General features: G+C 64.2%; 4 protein-coding genes and 1 long non-coding RNA gene across 15 annotated transcripts; 2 read left to right on the top strand and 3 right to left on the bottom strand.

The window, feature by feature from the left end:
* Positions 1 to 4,181: 4,181 nt before the first annotated feature.
* On the bottom strand, positions 4,182 to 9,041 carry LOC122234522. Its single transcript, XR_006212287.1, has 3 exons — positions 8,695 to 9,041; positions 6,629 to 6,761; positions 4,182 to 4,220 (listed from the first exon to the last, which is right to left on the bottom strand). It is a non-coding gene; the product is annotated as an uncharacterized LOC122234522 (long non-coding RNA).
* IGFALS (insulin like growth factor binding protein acid labile subunit) lies at positions 7,248 to 11,049 on the top strand. The gene is made up of 2 exons (XM_042971043.1): positions 7,248 to 8,094; positions 9,038 to 11,049. Exons 1-2 carry the CDS (start codon positions 7,494 to 7,496, stop codon positions 10,837 to 10,839), a joined length of 2,403 nt encoding a protein of 800 aa, XP_042826977.1. The 5' UTR covers positions 7,248 to 7,493; the 3' UTR covers positions 10,840 to 11,049.
* Positions 11,050 to 11,650: 601 nt separating this feature from the next.
* On the bottom strand, positions 11,651 to 15,623 carry NUBP2 (nucleotide binding protein 2). 7 transcript variants are annotated; one of them, XM_042971052.1, is made up of 7 exons: positions 15,328 to 15,359; positions 13,799 to 13,917; positions 13,506 to 13,704; positions 12,766 to 12,920; positions 12,554 to 12,664; positions 12,361 to 12,430; positions 11,651 to 12,253 (listed from the first exon to the last, which is right to left on the bottom strand). In XM_042971052.1, the coding sequence occupies exons 1-7, from the start codon at positions 15,341 to 15,343 to the stop codon at positions 12,108 to 12,110; spliced, it is 816 nt and encodes a 271-aa protein (XP_042826986.1). In that variant the 5' UTR covers positions 15,344 to 15,359; the 3' UTR covers positions 11,651 to 12,107. The 7 variants fall into 7 exon arrangements, with proteins under 7 accessions (XP_042826986.1, XP_042826990.1, XP_042826992.1 ...); XM_042971056.1 differs by lacking the exon at positions 15,328 to 15,359 and adding an exon at positions 15,163 to 15,251; XM_042971058.1 differs by lacking the exon at positions 15,328 to 15,359 and adding an exon at positions 14,852 to 15,049.
* SPSB3 (splA/ryanodine receptor domain and SOCS box containing 3) lies at positions 14,482 to 21,273 on the top strand. 3 transcript variants are annotated; one of them, XM_042971047.1, is made up of 7 exons: positions 14,482 to 14,831; positions 16,816 to 16,953; positions 19,438 to 19,615; positions 19,710 to 19,897; positions 20,031 to 20,133; positions 20,213 to 20,338; positions 20,552 to 21,273. In XM_042971047.1, exons 2-7 carry the CDS (start codon positions 16,828 to 16,830, stop codon positions 20,884 to 20,886), a joined length of 1,056 nt encoding a protein of 351 aa, XP_042826981.1. In that variant the 5' UTR covers positions 14,482 to 14,831; positions 16,816 to 16,827; the 3' UTR covers positions 20,887 to 21,273. The 3 variants fall into 3 exon arrangements, with proteins under 3 accessions (XP_042826981.1, XP_042826978.1, XP_042826980.1); XM_042971044.1 differs by lacking the exon at positions 14,482 to 14,831 and adding an exon at positions 15,607 to 15,792; XM_042971046.1 differs by lacking the exon at positions 14,482 to 14,831 and adding an exon at positions 15,821 to 16,041.
* EME2 (essential meiotic structure-specific endonuclease subunit 2) lies at positions 21,250 to 24,575 on the bottom strand. Of its 3 annotated transcripts, none has more exons than XM_042971048.1 (8): positions 24,359 to 24,575; positions 24,014 to 24,150; positions 23,637 to 23,729; positions 22,894 to 22,985; positions 22,613 to 22,709; positions 22,324 to 22,439; positions 21,949 to 22,138; positions 21,250 to 21,861 (listed from the first exon to the last, which is right to left on the bottom strand). In XM_042971048.1, exons 1-8 carry the CDS (start codon positions 24,573 to 24,575, stop codon positions 21,691 to 21,693), a joined length of 1,113 nt encoding a protein of 370 aa, XP_042826982.1. In that variant the 3' UTR covers positions 21,250 to 21,690. The 3 variants fall into 3 exon arrangements, with proteins under 3 accessions (XP_042826982.1, XP_042826983.1, XP_042826984.1); XM_042971049.1 differs by having other exon boundaries at positions 24,375 to 24,567; XM_042971050.1 differs by lacking the exon at positions 23,637 to 23,729 and having other exon boundaries at positions 24,375 to 24,567.
* Between the last annotated feature and the right edge of the window lie 70 nt (positions 24,576 to 24,645).

The raw sequence follows: 24,645 nt of genomic DNA on the forward strand, positions 1-24,645 counted from the left end.
CTCCGTTTCCTTTGTGAACTTTCTGCGGTCTTGCTGCTCGGCCTTTTGTCCTGTGGGTCTCCCGTGTTGAGGTGGGGGAAGGGGAGAGGGGCACTGCTCCTCGTCCTGAACCCCAGTGACCGGTTTGACAAACACCTGGGGGCCGAGGCCGAGCTACCCTCGGGGTTGAGTGAACACAGAAAGCCCTGCCCTTGTCGAATTTCTGTCCCGGTACAGGGACGGAGTGACAAGATGGACATCCTGGGCAGCTCGGACTGAGGAAGCACTAAGGAAAATAAAGTGGGCAAGGAGCAAGCGGGAAGCCTTGTGGCCAGGGATGTGACATGAGCAAAAACCAAAGGTTCAGGGAGAGGGCCTTGCTGATCTCTGGGAGAGAACAGAGAGTGCCGAGGCCCTGGGGCAGAAGTGTGCGACGGGAGCCCAGTGTGGCTGAGCCGTGAGGGGAGGCGATTGGGGAGCGGTGGCAGGCGGGTCGGCGGACAGGGTGCGGGGGGACCCTGGGGGCCACTCGCAGCCGTGCAGAGGTGGGGGCGGGCAGGTCTCCACGGGCTCTCGATTGCGTGTGGGACCGCAGGGGAGGCCGAGGGGTTCGCAGCGCGAGCCAAGCAGTGAGCACGCGGTTGTGGGGGGGTCCAGCTGCGTCCACTGGGGCGGGGGGCGGGTCCAGGCCGAAGAGCGCCCTCGGGAGTCGCCAGCACCCGGGAGGCTGGGCGCGCTAGCGGGGCAGTGAGGTGGGGACGCTGGGGCGCCGGCAGGTGGCAGGACACGCAGAAGTGTGGCCAAAAGTCACCCCCAGGGGAACCGGGCTTCGTCACACGCTTTCCTCTGGTCTGGCCGACTCTACGTGAGTGTGTCGGCGGCCGCACTCTGGCCTTCCTTGTGCAAGCCTGGTCTGCTTCCTGTAAATGACGGCAACACGGTGCGGGGGCAGGGGGAGGTCTCTTCACTAGTGGGGAGCTCGAAGAAGGTGATTCTGCTGGGAGCCTGGTGCTTGCTCTGTGCACTTTTTCACACCACCAGCTCCCTTCGTAAACGGTTATGGGCTGTCCCTCTGTGGGCTTCAGCCACTTGGGGAGACGTCTTTCTTTGCAACATTTTCTCTCTTCTCTTTTCAAGAATTAAATCTCCATACCCAGTGCGGGGCTTGAACCCACACCCCACTGAGCCAGCCAGGCACCCTCCTTCCAACATTTCCTGAAGGGGTCAGGGGTGCCCTCCTGCTCGCTGATCTCTTGCTGCGGCTCCCGCCTCCTGGGCTCCTAGGTGTCGCCTTTCTGAGCACGGATGCGAAGCTGGGAGTCTGTCCGAAGCGTGCAGCGCGGGGCACGGCGGTGTGGCTGGGGCCTGGCGTGGCTTCTCTCCTTCACCTCTTCCCTGACACGTAGGGGCTCTGAGGCAGCCCGGCCTCCTCCCATCGGGCACGAGCCCAGGGCCCCCACGGCCGGGGGAGGAGTGCCGAAGTCTCTCCCTAGGGCCGTGCGCCCGCTTTCCTGGCTGGGGTCTGTCTGCCCTGCTGTGGTGCTGCTCTCCAGCTAGGAAGGCGCTGGGGTCTTAGCGGTGACCGGGCCTTACTAATCAGAACCTACCACGTCTCTTTGTACGACGTGAGGTTCACAGCAGTGACCCGAGTGTGTGTTTCAGGGCCTTTGAGGACGTTCATCGTGGTGTAGCCCCCTGAACTTTTCATCATTAACGTGTCAGTGAAACCATAAAAGCAGAGGCTTCTCTTGGTCCATCTCCCCAGGATGCCGATCCTGGGCCGGGGCAGCAGGGAGGCCTGGGACGTGGTCTGGTGTGGGGCCCACAGATCCAGACGGCGAGACACCCTGTGCCCATGTGCCGCCGGGGCTCTGTCTGCATCAAAGGTCAGCCCTTAGCAGAGGAGGGGGTCAAGCCCATCCGGGGTCCCACCGTGGCCAGGTGGGTGTGTGTAGACGGGGAGAGGGGGGCGAGGAGGCAGGACACCACATCCTGTGTCTTCCTTCCCCGGCTGCCAGCTCAGACAGGTGTCATAATTATGTGTCACCTGGAACCCTGACTTTCTAAGAGTCCTCTGATGAAGCAGCAAATGGCTCCTGTCCGCTGAGTGGGCGTGGCAGCCACTGGGGACAAAGAACACTTCGTATGTACAGCGCAAGCAAGAGTACAACCGAGAAATCGCAAGGAAAATAAGTAACGTAGCAGTAAGGATTAGAGGTCTTAATTCTCTGCAAGAGCCAGACCGCGTCGATGCCATCGCCGAGGACGCGGAAGGAGCACAGGGCGCGACTGCTCGACGGAACCCGCCTGTGTTCAGAACGGCCCGCGCAGCGGCGTCCTCAGGCACAGACCGCAACTCCGGCCACGGAACAAGTCGTCCTAAGTTTCCAGAAGCCAACGCATACAAAGTACGTCCTCTGACCCCAGCGGAATTAGTTACCTGTGGCGGAATGAAGTGAGGAAAACCTCCCCCCGTTTAGAAGTGAAGTAACAGATCCCTAAGCATGTGGGTCAAAAGAAGCAAAAGCGGACACCAGCGTCTGTCAGACATAGACAAGCCCAGGGCCTCCTCCACCTGCACAGAAAAGGCTTCTACGTTAGGAAACTAGAGAAGAGCAAGAGAAACACAAAGGAAGTAGAAGAAGACAGGAAATCAGCCGGACAGTAAACCCAAAACGCTCTGAAAAGATCATCAAGTTGACAGACCCACAGTGATACAACACCCAGGTTCCCGAATTCACGCGGGAGACGGGACAGGACCGCCCACCCTGCAGAAATAAACGTCAAGGCCTCTCCAGGAATGCGAGTGAACGACACCGACGAATTCCTACAGACACAAATCACTTAAATGGACTCAGAAAAAACCAGAAAAACACCACAGACCTGTAATAAGAAACTGAATTAACACGGAAAGTCTAAAGTTCACACTAAGGAAAAGCCTGGTGACTTCACGGAGCATTGGGTCAATAACACCCATCACTCACAAACTCTTTCAGGAGACAGAGGGACGCTTCCCAGCTCCTTTGCGACGCAAGCCTGGGCCTGACAGAAGACTAGACGTCAGTGTCCCTGGTGAACCTAGATGTTAACTTTGTAACACAACATCAGTAACCCAAATATGGCAGCACTTGCACCATCAGCCGCACATCTGAAAACCGACAGACGTCGCGGCCCATCCTAGGGGAACGAAGGACAAAATCCACGGGATCAACTCGACGGGCGCAGCGAAACAAGGAACGAAACCCGGCACGTTCGTGGTGAGAAGTGTCCAACCGCGGGAAGGCAGCTTCCTTGGCCTCAGGATAAAAGACACCTGTGCGAAGTTTCCTCGCGGACCTCGTGCCGGCAGCCTCGAGTCGGACCCGGGCCACGCTGGACCACAGTGTCTGCGGGGCTGCGTCCTCCCGGAGGCGTCCTACTGCCGGAGGCGCCCACGTTCCTCGGCTCCTGGCCTCCTCCCTGTCTACTCCCCACCCGTGGTTGGGGTCCTCTCACTGCCCACGCCCGCCCTTCCTGACCCCCCGCTTCCACCGTCAAGGACCCTTGTGGCGACACTGGGTCCATCTGGAAAACCCAGGTTAGTCTCACTACCCAGGCTGATCAGCACCTCCACTCCCTTTGCCCGTGTAACCCGACACAGTCCGGATTCCGGCGGAAGGACAGGGCATCTTCGAGAGCATCATTCCGCCTGTCAGAGCATCAGAAGTCATGGTGACGGGCCGAATGCTCACCTCCAACACCAGGAGCAGGTGAGGGAGGTGTGCTCTCGCCTCCGTACTCAACATCGTACTGGGCGTGCAGGGAGGCACGGAAGGAACAGAAAAGGGGTAGTACACAGACTGGAGAGAACAAGCGAACACGTTCTTAGTCACAGCTGATAGGGTCCTACGGAATCCAGATACACACACACACCTGGCCGGTGAGTTTGACCGTCCCGGACACAAGATCGGTAAGAGAAATACAAGATCTTTCTACCAGCTAATGACCACCTGGAAATGAAATTCAGACGACTTCATTCACAACAGCACCAAGACTAATAACATAAGTAGAAACTATTTTATCAAAAACACAAGGGGCACCTGGGTGGCTCAGTCGGTTAAGTGTCCAACTCTTGCTTTCGGCTCAGGTCGCGATCTCAAGGTTGTGAGTTCAAGCCCCACATCAGGCTGTGTGATGAGCAAGTATCCTGCTTGGGCTTCTCTGTCTCTCTCTCTCTGCTCACGCTCGCTCTCTTGCTCTGTCTGAAAATAATAAATAAACGTTAAAGTTAAAAAAATAGTGTCAAGTTTAGAAAAATTAAGGAAGATGTAAGTAAATGGGAAGGTAACTCCGTGTCTCTTGATTAGAAGAACTTTGTGATCTTGGGTTAGGCACACAAAAAGCATGAAACAAAAAAAAACCTCAGTAAGCTGGACTTCACTAAACTTTCACATTTCAAAGGACAAAGTTTTTTTTTTTTTTTGAATTATTTTTTTTAACGTTTTTTATTTATTTTTGAGACAGGGAGAGACAGAGCGTGAACAGGGGAGGGTCAGAGAGAGGGAGACACAGAATCTGAAACAGGCTCCAGGCTCCGAGGTGTCAGCACAGAGCCCGACGCGGGGCTCGAACTCAAGGACCGCGAGATCATGACCTGAGCCGAAGTCGGCCGCTTAACCGACTGAGCCACCCAGGCGCCCCGAGGTTTTTTTTTTTTTAATTGGTAAGCCACAGGCAAGGAAAAGTATCTGCAAGTATCGTGTCTGATAACCTACAATTAAAGTCTGACAACTCAGCAAATAATTTAAAAACGTGCAAGACTCCGATCAACACCCTGCCCGTGAAGACGAGGACCACTGTGCACATGAGAAGGCACTCGGCCCTAACCGTCCACGACACACAGGGTCGCGGGATGGGAGCAGCTGACCGGCAGACAGCACACCCCGCGTGCAGGTGAGGACGAGACCCAGCCGGAACACTCCCACTTCTCACAATGTTACGCTTTTGAGAATGATTTTTTAAAAAGTCAGACATAAGGGGTGCCTGGCTGTCAGGAGAGCACGAGAGTTGATCTTGGGGTGGTGAGTTTGAGCCCCACGTCGGGCATAGAGGCTACTTAAAGAAATCCTTAAAAAGTTATACATAAATATCCTGTGAAGCAGCAATTCCACTCCTGAGAACCTACTGGAAGGACGAGACACACGTCCACACCAAGACTTGTACCTAAGCGTTCACGCCAACGCTGTAGCAGCCCCCAAAACAGAAACAAAGCAAACGCTCATCAGCTGGCGAGTGGACCCACACATGGTGCAGATCCCTAGGGCGAACAGCCATTCAGCCAACAAGGCACGAAGGACTCACACGCTGCTGTGTGGGGGACGCACAAGACCACAGAGCGCACACAGGGTCCTGTAGCGGTGGGGGGGGGGGGGGGGGGCACGCCGTCCAAACCACAGGGCTGTGCGCTTTCTACGCGTCACAAGGCTGTTGGCGCGGAAGAGAGCCGTCGGTGAAGGCGTTGCGCCAGCTAACGCTCACTGTGCCACCCCACAAGCGACAGGCGCGTCCGGCCCGGACTGATGGGAGACGGAACCCAAGGGGAAAAAAAGGGATCAAATAACATCAAGAAGCAACAACCACCTAGGAGAAAACCTACACGCGACCCGAGATCCCAGGAGCACCGAGAGCACCGCGTGCAGGGGCGGGAAGACAGCATGGTGAGAACACCCGTCCACCACGAACCTGAGCACGACCCTCACCCCGACAGCCTCCGGTTTCGGCTCACACACCCGGCAAGCTGCTCCCGCGACGTGTGAGGAACCAAAAGGGGCCACGCGTAGGTGGCTGGACTGCTCCGGCGGGGATCTGCTCCACAAGCCACGGACACTTCCCCAAACCCTCTGGCCTCGGGGGCAGCCCCCCAGGGCCGGGGGCCCCGACATCGTGTCCACACGCACATCCACGGTGCACTCTGGTCCTGTGGCACATGGGATGTGACCACACGAGGGTCTGCACGGTCAGGACTCTGGGTTTGCTGTCCCTCAGGCTGGCACCCGAGGAACCCAGCTCAGTGACCCTGCAGGGTCTAGGGACAGCAGGCAGGACGCCACGGCCCACATGTGCCCGATGGGGGACTTGTAGCCCGAGAAGAAGTTTTTAAACACACACGTCAGACTATCCGACAATCGAACAAAATTACATGCACATCACAAAATCGGACATTCCCCCGGGGACAAGCCTGAGGTGCTGGTGCGTCACCGACATTTGAGAAACAAACGACAGCTGATGTTCACTCCCCTTTGGGGCCGGGGACAGCCGGGGCGGGGGTGCGGTGTGCGACTCGACCGCCCAGAGCAATCCAAGTGTCGCGCCCCGAGATCTGAGCTGGACGCCAGGACCGCTCAGCCTCCATGACAGCAGCGGCCAAAGCCAGTGCGCGAACCCCGTACACAGAAGCTTGGAAGCAAAGGATGCCGCGCGCCTCGGGCAGACCCTCGGGCGGTCAACCGTGCGTGGCAGGCGCATCAAGGGACCCGGCAGCCAGGACAGGCTGCTCTGGGAGGCCTGGGGCGCCGGGGATGGGCTGGCATTGCAGCAACCCCCAGCCCCCCGAGTTCTCCAGCGCCCCACTCGGGATCTATAGACAGCACGGTCCCCTCCCCATGCTCACCCTCCCTTCCCGATGAGGGTCCTCGGCCACGAACGTGCTGAGTCCGCACTTTGCGCTGTGTCAGTGCGTGTTTACCGTGTAAATTTCTGGGCGTGGACTTTCTCCCGGCAGATCTATAATTTCTCAGAACGGCCTGGAAATCAATCAAAGCTCAATAAAGGGAGAGATAAAGCTGCCCTCACCCCCAAGCATGAGCAGCTAAGGCAGGGCAAGGGCGAGGCACGGTGGGGGGCTGGGGAGGGGCGCCGCAGCTACCCACTGTCCCCTCCATGGGGCTGTGAAGCAACCGCCACCCTCCGCGTCGCCTCGCGGTGGGGGGGTCACGTTGGAGTCTGAACGTCGGCAAGCCCTGCCTCCAGCCCCGCCTGCGCAGCCAGAGGAGGGCCCCGTGGGCAGAGGCCGGGAGGCGGGGCTGGAGGGCCGACTGCACCCCGCCAGCCCCAGGGAAGAGGGGGTCTGGGCAGCCAGAGCAGAGGCCGGTGGATGAAGGCACAGCAGGGCTCCCCTCGCTCGAGCAACCAGCACCTTGCCGCCCCCCTACTTCCTGGCCTGACCCGGGGCTGCCCGCAGGCCAGGCGCTGGGCCGCCATCCTGTGCGGAGCGGGGTGGCCGTGCCCCCCCCCCCCCCCCGGGCCCCAACAGCTCTGGGGACAGCAGGAGTCCCAAAGCAGGTGGAGGCTGGTCTTGCGGCGCAAGACCTGGCCCCCAAGGCTGGGCCTCCCTCCGCTCTTCCCGGGAGGGCAGTGCTAGGAAAGCAAACACGAGGTGGCCGGGAGCCCGGCTGGTGTTCCTAGAAGAGGCTGGGGGAGGAGGAGCTGCCAGACACCAGCTGACCCTGAGGTCGCAGAAGCCCCGGGGAGTCCTAATGAGGACCCCACCCAGGCTGTTAGGAAACGGGCAGGGGGAGGGAAGGTGTGGCCAGCACGCCAGACCCAGCTCCTACTTAACTCCCACGTGGCCATCTGCAGAGCGGGGAGGTCCCCCACAGCGGCCCCAGGGGCTCCCACCTTGGCTCCAGGGGCTGGCCAAGCAGAGGGGCCTCCTCTCCCGGCTTCCCCAAAGCTGTCCCAACCACAGGCTGCTGCCGGGGAGACCCCTGCCCCCACACGCCTGCTGCCCCAGCTCTGTCCCACTCAGCCCTGCAGGGCGAAGGTGGGGGGACACACCCGTCCCCCAGAGCTGCACCACCGCCCACCTCGATCCCCAAAGGTGGCTTCGGGGTGAACGCGGCACCCCCCGACTCTCCCGTGCTATCTGCACCCTGGGCGCTCGGGGCCGATGCTGGCAGCCGGGCATGAGGGGGTTAATGGAACCCGGGTCAGCAGGGCTGGGCTGGCCTGAGGCAGGGTGCTGGCTGCCCCAGCAGTGGGGAAGTCAGAGGGCAGGAGCAGCCGGCCCCAGCAGACGCACCCCTGCTCACTGCCCGTCTGTGGTCTGCTCTGCACACGGGATGGCCCTGAAGAGAGGTGAGGCGCCCCCAAGTGCCCCGGCCCCTCGCTCTGGGGGCAGCCGCCCGGCCAGGGGCGGGCCCTTCTGGGTGGGCCGATGGGGGAAGTGTCCCTGCTGGGGTCCCAGAACGCCTCAGTTCCCTCTGTCCACCTCTACTCTGGTCCCAGGGACCAGGACAGTGGTGCAGGGGAAGGGTAGGAGTCCCCTCTCAGCCCCCAGAGACCCTCCCCTGGGGACTGCTCCCCTTCCAGCCCCGTGGGGCCTCGTCCCGTCCACAGGGGATGGGGCATGCTCTGACCTCACGCTGAGTCCCCGAGCCCTTCCAACGGCCGGGACAGGCCCAGTTCTGTGGGTAGCCCAGCGTTCAATGCAGGTTTTGGGGTGGCGCTGCTGTGAGGCCCAGCGCCCCTTGTCCTAACACACCCCTGGCCCCTGGTGAGGGGATGGCGTTCTGTCCACCCTGCTTCTGTCCCCATGTCGGCAGCGGGCTGCGTATGCCAGGGAACACCCGTGTGAGGGCCCTCCAATCTGGGGGCAACGGCCGGCGCTCGAGGGCAGCGAGCACACGTGACCCGGGCCTGTGCCGGAAAGCCCTCCCGCATTCCCCCTGGGCCCACCTGGCAGCCTGGCCGGTGCCCGTGTTCGGGACGCAGACGGCCGCACGGCTCTACGGGCAGGTTTCCCCTGGGAAGGGGCATCGCTGCCCGGCCGGGTGGAGAGGACAGTTGGTCTGGAGCCGGACGACAGCTGTCCTGTCTGGCTCCGCTTCTGGTCCCGGCAGGGTGAGTACGACTCGGCTCCCACCTTTCTGCCGCCTGACTGGCAGCGCCTGTCTTTACGGTCACGTGCTGCGGTCTCGGTGCCGAGTCCCATACTGGGCTGCGGGCGCAGGCCGAGGCCTGGAACGTCCCGGGTCTCGCTCGCCCCGGGACTCACGTCCTCCGGCTCCTCTCCTTGCAGGAGGCCCGGCCCTGGCCGTGCTCCTGGTCTCCTGGGCAGTGCTGGGCCCCTGCGGCCTAGAGGGAGCGGAGCCCGGGGCTCTGGGGAAGGCGGAGAGCCCGCAATGCCCAGCCGTCTGCACCTGCGGCCACGAGGACTATTCGGACGAGCTCAGCGTCTTCTGCAGCTCCAGGAACCTCACGCGGCTGCCCGACGGCATCCCGGACGGCGCCAGGGCCCTGTGGCTGGACGGCAACAACTTCTCCTCCATCCCCGCGGCCGCCTTCCAGAACCTTTCCGGTCTGGGCTTCCTCAACCTACAGGGCAGCGGGCTGGCCGGCCTGGAGCCGCGGGCACTGCTCGGCCTGCACAACCTCCACCACCTGCACCTGGAGCGGAACCAGCTGCGGGGGCTGGCGGCCCACACGTTCCTGCACACCCCGGGCCTCGCCTCGCTCGGCCTCGGCAACAACCTGCTGGGCAGGGTGGACGAGGGCCTCTTCCGGGGGCTGTCCGGCCTCTGGGACCTCAACCTCGGCTGGAACAGCCTGGCCGTGCTCCCGGACGCCGCCTTCCAGGGCCTGGCCGGCCTCCGCGAGCTGGTGCTGGCGGGCAACAAGCTGGCCTACCTGCAGCCCGCGCTCTTCTGTGGCCTCGGCGAGCTGCGGGAGTTGGACCTGAGCAGGAACGCCCTGCGCAGCGTCAAGGCCAACGTCTTCGTCAAGCTGCCCAAGCTCCAGAAGCTCTACCTGGACCACAACCTCATCGCCGCCGTGGCCCCCGGCGCCTTCCTGGGCCTGAGGGCGCTGCGCTGGCTGGACCTGTCGCACAACCGGCTGGGCGGCCTCCTGGAGGATACCTTCCCCGGCCTGCTGGGCCTGCACGTCCTACGCCTCTCGCACAACGCCATCGCGGGCCTGCGGCCCCGTACCTTCAAGGACCTGCACTTCCTGGAGGAGCTGCGGCTGGACCACAACCGCGTCCGGCAGCTGCCCGGCCAGGCCTTCGAGGGCCTGGGCCAGCTGGAGGTGCTCACGCTCAACGACAACCAGATCCAGGAGATCGAGGCGGGCGCCTTCCTCGGCCTCCTGAGCGTGGCGGTCATGAACCTGTCCGGGAACTGCCTGCGGGCGCTCCCGGAGCAGGCGTTCCAGGGCCTGGGCCGGCTGCACAGCCTGCACCTGGAGCGCAGCTGCCTGGGCCGCATCCGCCCGCACGCCTTCGCCGGCCTCTCGGGGCTGCGCCGGCTCTTCCTCCGCGACAACGGCATCGTGGCCGTGGAGGACCAGGGCCTGCAGGGGCTCGCGGAGCTCCTGGAGCTGGACCTCACCGCCAACCGGCTCGCACACCTGCCCGGCCAGCTCTTCCAGGGGCTCGGCAAGCTGGAGTACCTGCTCCTCGCCGGCAACCGGCTGGCGGCGCTGTCCGCGGACGCCCTGAGGCCCCTGCGGCGCGTCTTCTGGCTGGACGTGTCGCACAACCGCCTGGAGGCCCTGCCCGAGGACGTGCTGGCGCCGCTGGGGCAGCTGCGCTACCTGAACCTCAGGAACAACTCCCTGCGGACCTTCGTGCCGCGGGCCCCCGGCCTGGAGCGCCTGTGGCTTGAGGGCAACCCCTGGGACTGCGGCTGCCCCCTCCGGGCCCTCAGGGCCCTGGCCCTGCAGCAGCCCGACGTGGTCCCCCGCTTCGTGCGGGCGGCGCTGGACGGCGACGACGGCCAGCCGCCCGCGTATGCCTACAACAACATCACCTGCACCGGCCCCGCAGCCGTCGCCGGCCTCGACCTGCGGGACGTGGCCGAGGCCCACTTTGCTCACTGCTGACCGCGGGCTCGCCGGCCCAGAGCCCGGCGGGGACACGATGTCCGCCTCGGGGGCCAGGCGTCACCTGCTCGCTTGCCGGGGTCCCGTCCCTGGGAGGACCCGGGGCAGCCGGGGGGTTCTGCTGGTGGGGGCACCGCCATCACATAGCACCCCCCCCAGTCGGTAATTAAAAGCAATCTAACACATGCGTGTGACCGCAGGGGTGTAGCCTGGGGGGCGGGGGTGGGGAAGAAGGGTTCCGTCCCGGGTCCCCATCCTGTGTCCCCCCACCACCACACCCCTCCTAGGACGCCCGCCCACACCTGAGGGGCGGCAGCACCCACTCCGGGGCCCCGGAACCTCAGCTGTCCTCTTCGTGCAGTGTCCCTGGAGGCCCTGGTCCTGGGAAGCCGAGGTTCAGCCGGGGCGGCCTCCGTTGCCAGCTGGGACACCGGTCCGTGCCCCCAGCTCCCGGCCAAAGCTCTCGGCAGTGCCCCCTTTGCCGTCCTTTCCACACCCGGAAGCATCTGTCCGTGGCGCGCCCGCCCCTGTCCCTCAGGAAGTGGGACCGGAGGTTGCCCTCCACCTCGCTCCTCTCTCCTGCTCTCAGCTCTGCCCTGGGCTGTGGTGGGAGGAGGCAGGAGCAGCTAAGCCTCCCCCAATGCACATGCCTCTCCGCCATCACCAAGCCCTCCTCGTGCTGCCACCACACTTGACCCAAATGTCTCCAGGGGGCTCGGGGCCGGGGTGCCTGCTGAGAAGTGCGCGACACGCAAACACAGAGCCGGGAGCGGGACAGGAGAGTCTGGAAGCATCAGACCTGTCACCACGGTGAGGGGTGGGGGGGAGAACATTTAATTGTGGGTTCCTTTGAAGTGACAAGCTTAACACCTCACGACGCGCTCTCTTCTGTCACCACCCCCCTTCTGTCACAGGAGTCCCAAGGACAGCAGAGGCCCCAACGATTTTCCAGGCACATGGGCTTTGGGGCCCAGGGGGAGATGGCTGCCGTTTGAGCACCGTGAGACCAAGTGGGAATGTGCCAGCCAGGGAGAGCTCAGGCCACCGGGACCCCACACGTCCCCCTGGGCCCTGCCACGGGCCAACCTGGGGGAACCACTCACTGTCAGCCGCTCTGCTGTCCAGATGCTACGGGAGCACCGGACTGGCTCCAGGGACAGGGCTGAGGGAGGGAATGCTGGCCCCACACCCTTCTGCTTGGGTCTGCATATACTCGGCCAGGAGGCCCGTGGCGGGGGGGCTGGGCCGGGGGGGGGGGGCGGGTTCGATCAGGGGACGCGAGCAGGCGCCTCGGTCAGAACTTTCTGGGCTATAGACAGGAGCGCAGGGAAGGCTGGGCTCTCAGGAAATTCCCGGATGAAGTCTCGACCCTCCTCTAGGCTCTTAGTGAGCTCTGGGTCCAGGGGCACAGAGCCTGTGAAGGGAGACGGCAGGGAAGGGGCCGTGAGGGTGGCGGGGAGGGCCCCACAGAGGGGATCCCAGAGCCAGCCCAAGGGCCAACGGGGGCCGCGACGCACTCACCCAGGAAGGGGACTCCGGCGTGACTGGCCAGCTCCTCCCCGCCTCCCCGGGAGAAGACGCTGGTGCACTCCTACAACAGACACGTGCTGCTCCCTCCGTCGGCTCCCCCACGCCGAGGGGCAGGTCCCGGGCTGTCCCAGCCGGCCCGACCCCCTCAAGGGCTGCTGCCCCCCGCCAAGTCCCTGCGACTCACCGCGCAGTGTGGGCAGACGAAACCGCTCATGTTCTCCACCACCCCGAGCACCCGCAGCCCCGTTTTCCTACAGAAGGTCAGCTCCCGCCTCACGTCCCCCACGGACACCGCCTGAGGCCGAGGAAGAGAGGACCGTGGCCAGCGGGTCACTCTGCCTGGCCCTGGGTGTAGGGTCCCAGACCTCCAGGAGACCAGAGGAGCTCACGGGGTACCTGGGGTGTGGTGACCACGAGGGCCCCCAGGGGACCGTAGGGACGCAGGGCGTCCACGGTGGCCATGTGCTCATCAGACGTCCCCGGTGGCGTGTCTACAACCAGGTAGTCCAGCTGCCCCCAGGCCACGTCCGACACGAACTGCTTTATCAGCGCTGTAGCGACCCAGGGAGGCCCGGGGGCAGGTGAGGCCAGGGTCTCACGGGGGCCTCTCCAAGTCCCTCGCCAGCAGCCAGCCTCCAGCAGAGGGGCCGCCCGAGGGCAGCACAGCAAGCCGTTCCTCTGGGAGACGGAAGTGCACCGCGCGGCAGGGAGGCTCCTTCCCGGGCCCCCGACACTCCTGCTCCGGCCTTAGCCGGGACCCGGGACCCTCCTGGGGGTGTCGGTGCCCGGACCCGGGTGCACCTCAAGCCTTGGCAGCTGGAGGGGAGGCGGCCTGCAGCGACGGCCCGCACAGGCACGCCCCGAAGCAGCCCCCGCGCTCAGCCTGCTGGGGCAGAAACCCCAGAGCCCAGCCTCGCCGGGGCCTCCCGCCCTCATCCCCCGCACCGGCCTGATGGCTCAGGTGGGCAGCAGGACCGTCGTGGAAACAGGGAGCCTGCCGTGGGAGTCTCTGCTTTACCCAACAACGTGGGGAGGGCCCGAGGTTCCTGCGCTTTCTAATGGGAACAGCTGAGGCGAGTAAGAAGGCTGGCCGCCCCCCCCCCCCCGCCCCGCCCTCCATTACCACCTGCCATTACCATTCTTCTTGGGCCCCCTCCACACCACGGCCTCGTCGGGGTTCTCCAGCAGAAAGCCCACGGACATGAGGCAGATGCTCTGCTCCTGGTCCACGTAGACGGGCACCCAGCCGCCGTCACACTGGTGCACGGCCCTGCCCTGTGCCCGAAGCATGCGGGGGATGCTGGGACCACACAGGTCCACGTCGAGGATCCCCACCTGCAAGGAAGCGGGACGTCCACACTGCGCAGGGGGCTCCCGAGGCAGGGGCAGAAGGGACGCCCGCGCAGTGGCCGGGTTGGGGGGTGCTCACCTTCTTGCCTGCATGGCGCAGGGCCAAGGCCAGCTCCGTGGAGATGGTGCTTTTCCCGACCCCCCCCTTTCCTGAGAGGACGAGGATGATGTGCTGGACGCCTGCCAGGTTTCCAGCCTCTAGCCGGAAGGGAGGAGGGCAGAGGACCTCAGCGCCAGGCGCTCTTCAAGGCTCACTCACCGAGGGGTCGCCAAGCACCTCCCACGGCCCAGATTCTGAGACCTGCCCCCTCACCCTGACATCAGCAAACACCCCAGGCGGAAGGTCTTCCAGTCGCCCAGCCCCGGATCTGACCCTCGGGCTTTCGGAATGCTGCCGCCACAGCCCCCGCCTGCAGCCAGGCTGCTGGGGCGGGACTGACCGGCCTCGAGCCGCCCCTTTACACTGCACACCTGTGAGCTCGCTCACACGCGGCCCGCACGTGGGCGAGGAGCCGAGGCGCTGCTGGCTCCCAGCTGACTCCAGGGGAAAACAGGCAAACATGGAAGACGATGGGGGATCGGCTCGTCGTGACAGATGGCAGGTGCCTCTGTGCTGGGGCGGCCCCCACCCCCGCTCCTAGGACGGACCTGTGGGTGCCCAGCGTCCTCTTCTCGGGAAGGACGCTTCTGGCTCCGGGGACCGGAACCGCCTCTCTCAGACCGGTCCTTAAACCCCACGTGCATTAGGGTGGCCACGGTTTGCACCTGTAGCCTTGGCTGTTCCCCATGAGGGCCCGGGTCCAACAACCGTGGATCCCTGCTGGCCGTTGGCCGCTCTGCCTCAGCCTCCCTCTCCTTTCAGGGAGCCTGAAACGTCACTGAATATTCACCGTCCCCACCCCTGCCACCCCCAGGGGCTGCCATCTGCATCCACGCAACCCCTGTGCGACACCCTCTTGTTGTTACCTCAGCGCCCTCTGTACCTCGCCACCCAGACTCCTGCCCGGTGTCCGACAAGCGACCTTTCCCACCACCGTCGCTGCGAGCCCGGGTCCTCAGGCGGGCTCCACGAACAACGCACTGATACCACCCCCCTGCCCAACGCTCCATGGGTAGGTTCAAAGGCCCCCACCTGCAAAGCCTCCACAAGAAAAACCGAGAGGGACAACTGGCCCGGTTTCTGGCGGGTCTCTGTCACAAAAGCACACAGCGCCTGCCCCAGGTCTGCCCCGAGGACTCGGACCGGACCGAGCACGACTTCGAGCCGCGCGCGGCAAAGCGCCGCTACGGAAAGTCTCCTCTGCACGCCCCGCCCCACTTCTCTTCCTCAGCAGGGACCTTTAGAGAGTCACCCTAGTATTTCGCGCAGAACCAGAAGAGACGTCCGGGTTCGCGTTAGGACCCCCGCTTAACCCAGAACTCCACCAGTACGTCGGTTACAACCTGAGCCTCCGACCTTCCGGCACCAGCAGGCCCCCGAATCGGACGCACGGGGTGCAGTACGGCGACCCCGCGCCCGTCACCTGCCTGCCCGCGGACTGAAAACCCAGGGCCGCGCCCCGCAGCTGCGCGCCGGGCCCTCCCACTCCCGAGGACCCCGGCGCTCACCCGCCGCCGCCTCCATCCCGCCGCGCCCCGCGGCCGCTTTCCGCTTCCAGCGCCCGCCCCCTGGCCGTCCTGATAGGGCCACTCGCGCGGCACTCAGCCAATCACGTCTCACGTAAGGTGCACGCACGTTGCGGTGCGTCCGACGAACCGGAGATGGACTCACTTCCGTGTTGGGCCCTTTCTCGCTCTATGCCGAATGGGCGCACGGGCCCTCTCCCCGACGGCTTGAGATGTGACCAATAGGGATGTCGAGTCAGGATTGACAGGTCCAGCATCCTGTCGGCAGGAAACATGTGCCGCGCGGCCCGCCCCCTGCTCCGGGCCGCCAGCGCCCGCCAACACCCGGCCGCGGCAGCAGGGCCAATGCGGCGCGGGGGGCGGGCTGCGGGGCGGGGATTGTTTACGTCTCGTTCGGGAGCTGAAAGTAGGTCACGGCCGCCCGGCGGAACGCGGCGGCGGCGACAGGTGAGCGGCGGCCGGCGGCACCCGCGCCCGCTGGCCTGGCGGTTCCGCTGGCGACGGGAGGCCCCGGTGCGCCTTTGTTCGTGCGGGCGGCGGTGCCAAGCGTCCCCGTCGTAATTCCCGCCACCGCGCGGCAGCGGACACCCGCGGGGACCCGGTCGGGAGCGCGTCGCCTGCTGTGCGCTGCGGCGGGGGCGCCTGGGCTCCGGAAGCTCTCGGTGCAGGGGACCGCCGGGACGGTTACAGAAGCCGGCAAGGAACCTGCGAGCCCAGCACGGGAGGGGAGGGCATTCCGGGCAAAGGGCAGGGCAGGGCTAGCAACTGCAACGGGGCCCTTGCGGCCTGGGGAAGCACAGGCGAACTTGAAGGTGTTGCAGAAATTTGCATTCTCTGTTAATGATGCAAGGCTGGAGGGGTTTCAGGGCTTTTTAAGGGTTGTTTAATTTTTAAGATTTGTGTTTCCGAACACAACCTTGGTTGTAATGGGTGGAGTGGGAGGAGCCAGAAGGAAGGTGAGCTGTGGTTGGGAAGTCGGGCGACCGCAGGGATGGAGAGGTGTTCAGGCCACGCCTTGGAGGTGCTGTGAGGCTGTTAGGCTACCGCCCAAGGAAGGAAAGGGGTGTTCAGGATGACTGCGGTGGGTCTGGCATGAGGAACTGGGCGGTTGGAGATGCCACTTGTCAAACTGGGCAACAGAGGAGGAGCCAGACAAGGTTCGAGATGCCTGAGGGACACGCAGGCAGGACAGCTGGGCTCAGTAGGCTGAGCTCAGAGAGGGGCTGATATCCACGCTCGGGAGTCATGGGTGTCTGGATGGTGTTCTACGCTCTCTGTCTGGCTTTTATCAAGGTGCTTGCACGCTGGAGGGAGGTGTGAGGTCAGGAAGAGTTCCAGAGCCCTGGCTGGGCACACACGTGGCTCCTAAGAGCGGCCACCTTGAGATGGGCCTGGCACCGCTGGCTGAGGATGGAGCGTGGGAGTTGGTGCCACAGATCTTCTTGGCTCAGAACCTGGGTTTTCTTCCAGATCCTGTCCACCATGGCCAGGCGTCCTCGCAGCAGCACAGCTTGGCATTTCGTCCTGAGTGCAGCCCGCCGAGATGCGGATGCCCGGGCCGTGGCTCTGGCGGGGAGCGCTAACTGGGGCTACGACTCAGATGGGCAGGTAGGTCCTAGCGGGGGAGGTGAACATGGCTGGACCGAAGGGTTGAGACGCCCAGGACGGGCACTGCCTGAGCCCAGACTGAAAGATGAAGATGCGCCCGAGGGCAGAGGACGGGCCCTCCTGCCTCTTGGGTGCTCTGTGCTCACCCAGGCAGTTTATCTCGGTTGAGGACCCACCAGTCCCGGGGTGACAGGACCCAGGGCAGATGCTGTATCCTTCTCTGTTCTTTCAATTTTCTGTCAGTTTGTTCAACAAAAGCTTCTCTGTTCCACTCACCTGACCGTTTTCCAAAGGTAGCTATCGTTAACCTAACGCGTGTGCTCTTGCCTGGACAGACGTGCATTTGACGTTTATGCATATGCACACGTGTGTGTAGGAAGACTTCCGATTCTTGGAGGCCAAAGTTGCAGCAGCTTTCCTCCGTTGGCAACTCCAGAGCTCTGGGAAGGCCAGGAGCTGTCCACAGAGTGGCCTGACTGGGGTGCAGGGTGCCTGACGCACCCGAGTCTCACCACGCCAGCCACAGCCGGGCCAGGATGGGGCGGCAGGGCTGCTTGGCCGTTGTGCCTGTTGGCTGGGTGGGCACTGTGGAGGGCTTCCTGAGTCTCCTCGACCCGGGCAGGGGTTTGGCTTTGCCCCGAGTCCCCTCTGGCTTCCTGCAGGGATGATCCTTGGGCGACTCACGTCTGCCATGTCACAGCCACCCACCCTTTTGCCCCTGCTCAGCCAGGTGTTATGGGAGGAAGGGGTTGCATCTCTTCTAGAGTGAGTGTGGCCGAGCCCCGCGGAACCTCCAGACCTGGAGGCTGCAGTTCTGAGTTGGGGCGGCAGCCCCTTCCTAGGGCCTCCCTGCCCCAGCCAGCAAGAGGCCAGAGGCCTGCATTCCTGTCCTGCCTCTGGCTCCCCTGGACCACGTGACCCAGAGCAGTCTGTTCTGCCAGTCCCTGCCTTTACCAGCTCATCACTGGGAGATGCGGGAGGTGTTCAGGGGCCGGGGCACAGCATCTGACACACATTTGCTGCTCATCTGTCACCTGCTGGACCTGGAGTACTGGATTGTGTGGGTGGGCCGGTCACCCTGAGAACCTCTGGATGAACACACCTCTCCCTTCCTCGTTCTGCTCTGGTCTGTGACCCTGGCTGCTGACCGAGTGGGAAGGGTTAGGGTCCACCCCTGGCCAGTAGAGCCAGTCTGCCTTGGCTTTGGGGGATCAGCATTCCATGGTAGTGGGGTGCTTGGGGTCTCCTTCCTGTATCCCTTTGGCATCGGTCTGTAACTGAAACTTCCCATTCCCTTCGTTTGGTCTCTGCCACACGGCTTCTGGGTGACAACCCCGTGACCCCAATTGTAACAGAAAAGAAACAAGGACCGGGTTCTCTCGAGGGGCTTCCACTCCGGTGGGAGAAGGGAGGAGAGAGATCTGCGGGACAGGGAGCACAGCAGGGGATGGAGGAGCTGAAAGAGCCTCTCTGAAGTGACGCGGAAGCTGCGGTCTAAAGGCGGACCACCCTCACCCTGTGGGAGAAAGTGGACAGGCCTGTGGGGGGTTGGGAGGCTGCCTGGTGGGCTCCGATGGAGGCTGTGGGCCTTCCCTCAGAGCAGTGGCTTGCTGAGGTGTGGCCGGCCCAGCCCGGGGCTGAGCAGGGGCTGCCGGCCTGCTGCGCGGAGGGCATTTCAGGGAGCAAGAGGAGGGCCCAGAGGCCAGGAGAGGGAGTTGGAAGGTGGGGCCGGACCAGGACCCCAGCCCCTTGCTGGTTGGCCTAGAGTCCATAGCTAAGGCAGGTGTCCAGAAAGGCCTGTGTCTTTAGAACAGGAACAGCTCCTGTGCACAGAAAGCGTCCCTAACTGGCCTGCAAGAAGGATCTGGCTCTGGGTCACCATTAGGCCTTCAAGACTTGGAACACGTGCCCTGACGACTGGGCCCCTCAGGCAGAAGACCAAGTCTCCACTCAGTGTTTTCCTACTGTAGAAGTGGCATGGGGCCACGGGGCTCCAGGGTGCCCCACCACATGGATAGGGTGCACGGGCACTGCCACGGCGAGGGGCACCTGCTGGAGTCCGGCTGTTGCCCGAGGGCACGGCCTTCGTTGGGTTGGCACCGCCCTCGCCCTGAGGCTCCCTTGCTTCCGGCTGCCCTCGGGTGGGGCTGCGGCGTATCCTCAGCCTGGAAGCTGCCTAGAGAACAAGGAGCGGTGGAGCGGGCTGGCGGCCCCTGTTGGCACAACATCAACTGGAAGCCCAGTGCCCCTGGCTGTGTGGAAACGGGGTGGAGCCCTTGAAGCCACTGCCAGGAGGCCGGAGCTGTCCAAGGTCACCGTGGGTGGCACTGGCAAGGGTGGGCAGTGCGTGCGTGGGAGACCCGGGAAGCCCTCCGAGGCCAAATCCCCGGGTCCCTTCCTGGGCCATTAGAGCGGCTGACCCGCGGGCCTAGGGACGGTGGGCGGCGGTGCCCCACACCCGAGCAACCAGTCTTTCCCTCCCAGCACAGTGACTCTGACTCGGACCCTGAGTCCTCGGCCCTGCCGCCACCCATCCCCAGCGCCGTGCCCGTGACCGGGGAGTCCTTCTGTGACTGTGACAGTCCGAGCGAGGCCTCCTTCTGCAACAGCCTGCACATGGCACACCGGGGCAAGGATTGTCGCTGCGGCGAGGAAGATGAGCGTGAGTGCCTGGGGGCCCCTGGGGGGGGGGGGGCGGGGAGGAGCCCGGGGCCAGCCTGCCCTCCAGCCCTGGCCTCCGGCCTCCCCCTTCGCAGATTTTGACTGGGTGTGGGATGACCTGAATAAGTCTTCGGCCACCCTGCTGAGCTGTGACAACCGCAAGGTCAACTTCCACACGGAGTACAGCTGCGGCACGGCAGCCATCCGGGGCACCAAGGAGCTGGGGGAGGGCCAGCATTTCTGGGAGATCAAGATGACCTCTCCCGTCTATGGCACCGACATGGTAAGCAGCTGGGGGGCCGGGGGGCGGGGGGGGGGGGCAGGAGTGCCCCCAGGGCCCAGGCCCGCCCCCCACCTCCCCAGCTGGCGGGCCTTGGGAGGCCCTTGACCCCCTGTGCCCACCCCGCTCTCCCCAGATGGTGGGCATCGGGACGTCAGACGTGGATCTGGACAAGTATCACCACACATTCTGCAGCCTGCTCGGCAGGGACGAGGACAGCTGGGGCCTCTCCTATACGGGTGCGCAGGGCACTGCGGCCGGTGGGGCGGGCGGGAGGCCAGGGCGGCACCGCTCACCCCTCTGCCGCCCCCCCCCCAGGGCTTCTCCACCACAAGGGCGACAAGATGAGCTTCTCGTCGAGATTCGGCCAGGGCTCCATCATTGGTGTGCACCTGGACACCTGGCACGGCACGTTGACCTTCTTCAAGAACAGGAAGTGCATAGGTGAGGGCGGCTGGGCCCGGGCCCCCGGGGCCGGCAGCTGGAGCCCCAGGCCAAGCACCCCAGGCTCCCCAAAGGGCTGTCCTCACAGAAGCCTGAGGCGCCGGGATCCCCGGCGCGAGAGTCGTCAGGGAGGTCCGTGTCCTCGGATGCCGTCGGGGCACACGCAGCCCCCGCAGCGGGCCAGAGCTCAGGCTGTGCTCCCTGCTCCCGCAGGCGTGGCGGCCACCAAGCTGCAGAACAAGAAGTTCTACCCGATGGTGTGCTCCACCGCGGCCAAGAGCAGCATGAAGGTGATCCGCTCGTGCGCCAGCGTCACGTCCCTGCAGTTCCTGTGCTGCTACCGCCTGCGCCAGCTGCGGCCCGACTCCGGGGACACGCTGGAGGGTCTGCCCCTGCCGCCCGGCCTGAAGCAGGTGCTGCGCCACAAGCTGGGCTGGGTCCTGAGCATGAGCTGTGGCCGCCACAAGCCCCCCGCGCCCTCGCCCAAGGCCGATCCCAGCGGCCCTGAGACCCGGCGCTGCCAGAGGAAGCGCTGCCGACGGACCTAACTTGTTTCCCAACGAAAACTGCTTTTCCGGGCCGAGGCGGCGCGTTCTCCGTCCCTCCCTTTTGGGCCACGCTCCGGGGCAGCAGACAGGACGGAGCTGAGGTCCGTCCCTCTGCCGCCCGAGGCTGGGACAGGCCCTGCGCTCCTGAAAGCAGAGCCGTCTGAGGACGCCTGCTTCCTGCGTTGGGTGTGGGGGCGGCCGTCCTGGCTCTTCGGGACTGACCGCGGGCCCGGGCGGCTGTTGTGGGCTGCGGAGGACACACGTCAGAGGCGGCACCGCGGCTGCCGCCCGCCGGGGCTCTTTCTTAACTTGCCTTTTGCATGTCGTCAGCTGCTGTTTCTCCCGTCCCAGGCTGAAATGACCCTAATAAACTCGGCGTTTGGGCAACGCCTCGCAGTGGTGGTGGGACGAGGCCTGGGGCTCCTTCCTTATCAGGTCCAGCTACATTACGGTGCTTTCCAGGAGACAACCTGGCTGTCTTTTCTCCCGCAAGACCCCGTCTTACCGCTTCTTCCCCTTCCTGACCATTCCGCTGGGGCACCAGGCCCGTAGCCGCCGTGGACAGGACCCGGGGCAGGGGAACCTCGCCGCCACCCTCTCCAGCCAGCGTGGCAGCTCCTGGCAAGAGCGTCATCTCCTGCTCCTCCCGGCACCACCCCCTCGGGGCCAGGGGGCCAGACCTGAGCACTCCACCCTCCCATCCCCCACATGCAGCGCTGTTCCCTTCCCTCGGCCTGTGGTAGTTTCCAGTTAACCTGCTAGGCAGTGCAGGCGGCGTACCCCCTTCTGGTCCTGAGGACGTGGTCAGGAGCCCAGGTCCAGCAGGAGCTCAGGACTGGTCGTGGTCAAGAAGAGGCAGATGCGGCGGGCAAGGTCAGGGCCCACCCTGCGGGGCCGCGCACCATCGCCCGTCTTCACGGGGAGGTCAGCCAGGAGGGCCGTGCGCTCCTGCTCTGTGTTGCAGGTCCTGTAGGCCTAGGGCAGGCACGGGGATGAGCAGGGCAGGTCCTGGGGACCTGGCTCCAAACGTGGGAGGGGGGGGGGCAATGCAGGGGGACCCACCTGCTGCAGAAGGCGGGGGGAGGGGAAGGCGGTGACAATAGCATCGGCCACGGCCGGGCTGACCCGGTTGAACTGCCTGATCTGCCGCCACCAGACCCCCCGAAGCCCTGTGCCATCTCTTGCCACTCGCTCACCCCCTGCCCAGCGTCCAGCCACACAGAAGGAAAAGGCACGGGACTCCCGGTACTGCCTGCAGACAGAGGAGGATGCAGGGGAACTTCTAGAAACTTCTCACCTTCTGAACGTCCCACTCTCCAAGCTCAACAAAGCTCTCAGTCTTCCCCGCTCCCAAAGCTATCAGAAAGGTACCACCTCTCCAGGCACTCCTGTCCCCCCTCCCAGCTGCAGCCACCAGTCAGGGTGGTGGTCACGCACTTGAGGGGGCGCTGCGCGAAGGCCTTGGTGAACGCGCACACGTGCCGACTCAGCTCCTGCCAGGAGGCCACCAGCAGCACATCCAGGTGTGCCCAGAGCTGCAGGAGCACCAGGGCCTGAGGATGTGAGCCCAGAGTGGGTCAGCGGAGGTCACCCTCGGGGACCCCCAGCTGAGACCAACCCCACATGCCGCCTGGGACCAAAATCGGGGCCGTGGGGCCTTGGAGAGCAGTCCCAGCTCCAGGACCAAGGCCAAACAAACACCTCACCCCACCCAACCAGCCCTCACCTCCTCCACCCTGGGCCAGCTGAGTGCCACTGCCGTACGGGCCACTGCTGCAGTCTCCGGCTGCCTCGTCTGGTGGATGTTGCTGGGCTGGTGAGACCTGAGCAGAGGTTGCCCGTCCCTCCGGCTCCCGCCACCCTGCCATTCCCACCCTCCAGTTCTGTTTCCCCGATCCGCCCAAGGAAGGGGGGCAGCTGTGTCACAGCCACCCCCAAAGCCGCCACCTTTCCCCCGAACCCTCCCATCCCAGCTGGGCCTATTGAAGGCATTAGGGTGACCGGTACCACAGGTAGGCATCCAGCCCAATGACGGCTACGTGGGGGCTGGCGGAGCCCTCAGGAGAGATCCACGGTACCGAGCACGGTGGGCCACAGGTCTGCAAGCCAAGGATGAACACACCGGTTTTGGAGGCTGTGGCAGGCAGGACCCACGGGCTACCAGGCCACAGCCAGTTTTCAGACAGGAAAAAAGTGAGCCTGGAAGTAACTGAGGGGTCCTGGGAAAAACAGACACAGTCTTTCTCTAGTCACCCGGTTGGAAACTGGCTTTATGTCTCTATCAAAGGCAAAGAATGTGTGAAAGCCCCGGGCACGTCCCAGGCACTGAAAAGAGCAAGTCTGAGTCCCCATCCCCCATTTCTGCTCTCTCCCCGCACCCTAGCCTGCCCTGTGGCTGGCATATGACACGTTTGATAAGTACCTAACAACAGACAGCAAAACCTGCAAAGAGTCTGATTGAACGCCTCTGACTTCTCTCTAGTTTCTCTGGGAAACCTTCCTCATCCTGACTCTCATCCTGTGGAAATGGCTGTGGCTCCCATCCACTTCCAGTCCAAGAACCCACTTGGCTTCTCCATCTCGCCCACAACAGCTCCACAGTTGCTGAGGAGAACTCCAGACTGCCGCATGCATGCCCTGTCTGACCCTCTCTCCTTAAGCAGGGAAGGGAGACAGGCAGAACAGCTCCCCCATGCTAAGAAACCCAGCCCCTGGAGATTTGTGGACGACTACCGCCCCCACCAGAGCACCTGGGTCAGCTGGGTGACGCCCTGCAGAAACTCCTCGGGCTCCAGGAGCAGTAGGAAATCCTGTTCACCCGCGTCCCACACCTCAGAAGGCACCTGTGGGGCACCCAGGTGGCTCTGAGGCTCCCGGCCACAGTCAATCCCAGGCTCCACCAGAACTACTCTACTAAAAAACCCATGTCCCATCCCCTGCCAGGTGCAAGGCCAGTCGGGTTCTAAGGACAGGAGCCCTGCAACTTCCCAGCACAGTAGCTTGGGCCCCACCCACTCAGTGTTCTTCCTTCCCAGTTTACCCATCTGTAAAATGTGCAGGGTGTGTGAAGCCTCGCACATAAAACACTCCGGCCAGAATCGTACTCTATACAAACCGGGACACTCACGGTTGGGGGGCAAGAATCCGGCTTTGCTCTGGTCCACCTGAGGCTCCGGGCCAGGCGCTGGGTTTCCACTTGGTACTCACAGCCCAGAGTGCTCAGGGCCTCCAGCAGGATGCCAGCACCAGCATCTTCCAGAACGGCTGCGAAAGGCCGCAAGAACACAGCGGTCACTACTTCCCTGCCCCACGGGCGAGGCCACCATCTGGTCGCCCCCAGGCCACACGCGTCCCCGCCAGGAAACCCACGCCAGTTTCTGGACGGGAGGCGGCCTTGGGGATGCGGCTGCCCCTGGGGCGCCCGCAGGGGGAGGTTCTGGGTCCCGCGGCCACTCCCCGCGCCCGCCCGCACCTGGGTCCACGCGCACCGCCACGCGCCGCAGGGCCTGCTCGGGCCGCAGCGCCTTGGCCGCCGCCCTGCGCTCCTCCGCCGAGCCGGGCACCCTCGCACCCTCCTCCGCGCCCGCGGGGCCCTCGGCGTCCGAGTCCGAGACCTCCCATGTCGGGGGACGCCGCAGACACCCGCCCCGGAGCGAGCTCCCCGCCCTCCCCGCATCCGTCCGCGACATGGCCGGCCCGGCCTCCAACTGGCTTCCGGCCGAGCCCGGACGCCTTTGCGCGGGACACCGGCCGCTTCCG

Source organism: Panthera tigris, chromosome E3, assembly GCF_018350195.1.
Source record: "Panthera tigris isolate Pti1 chromosome E3, P.tigris_Pti1_mat1.1, whole genome shotgun sequence".
Classification (NCBI taxonomy): domain Eukaryota; kingdom Metazoa; phylum Chordata; class Mammalia; order Carnivora; family Felidae; genus Panthera; species Panthera tigris.

Excerpts from the sequence above, each read along its gene's own strand:
- SPSB3 (XM_042971044.1), top strand. The coding sequence starts at position 15,619 with ATGTGCCGCGCGGCCCGCCCCCTGCTCCGGGCCGCCAGCGCCCGCCAA. Across the intron at positions 15,793-16,815 it reads GAACGCGGCGGCGGCGACAG|ATCCTGTCCACCATGGCCAG; the intron begins GTGAGCGGCGGC and ends GTTTTCTTCCAG. Across the intron at positions 19,616-19,709 it reads CTGCGGCGAGGAAGATGAGC|ATTTTGACTGGGTGTGGGAT; the intron begins GTGAGTGCCTGG and ends CCCCCTTCGCAG.
- NUBP2 (XM_042971051.1), bottom strand. The coding sequence starts at position 14,281 with ATGTTTGCCTGTTTTCCCCTGGAGTCAGCTGGGAGCCAGCAGCGCCTC. Across the intron at positions 12,665-12,765 it reads TCGTGGTCACCACACCCCAG|GCGGTGTCCGTGGGGGACGT; the intron begins GTACCCCGTGAG and ends CCTCGGCCTCAG. Across the intron at positions 12,254-12,360 it reads CGCCGGAGTCCCCTTCCTGG|GCTCTGTGCCCCTGGACCCA; the intron begins GTGAGTGCGTCG and ends CTCCCTTCACAG.
- IGFALS (XM_042971043.1), top strand. The coding sequence starts at position 7,494 with ATGAGGACCCCACCCAGGCTGTTAGGAAACGGGCAGGGGGAGGGAAGG. Across the intron at positions 8,095-9,037 it reads CGGGATGGCCCTGAAGAGAG|GAGGCCCGGCCCTGGCCGTG; the intron begins GTGAGGCGCCCC and ends CTCTCCTTGCAG.
- EME2 (XM_042971048.1), bottom strand. The coding sequence starts at position 24,575 with ATGTCGCGGACGGATGCGGGGAGGGCGGGGAGCTCGCTCCGGGGCGGG. Across the intron at positions 24,151-24,358 it reads GGCGGTGCGCGTGGACCCAG|CCGTTCTGGAAGATGCTGGT; the intron begins GTGCGGGCGGGC and ends GGCCTTTCGCAG. Across the intron at positions 22,710-22,893 it reads GGGCTGGATGCCTACCTGTG|GTCTCACCAGCCCAGCAACA; the intron begins GTACCGGTCACC and ends ACCTCTGCTCAG.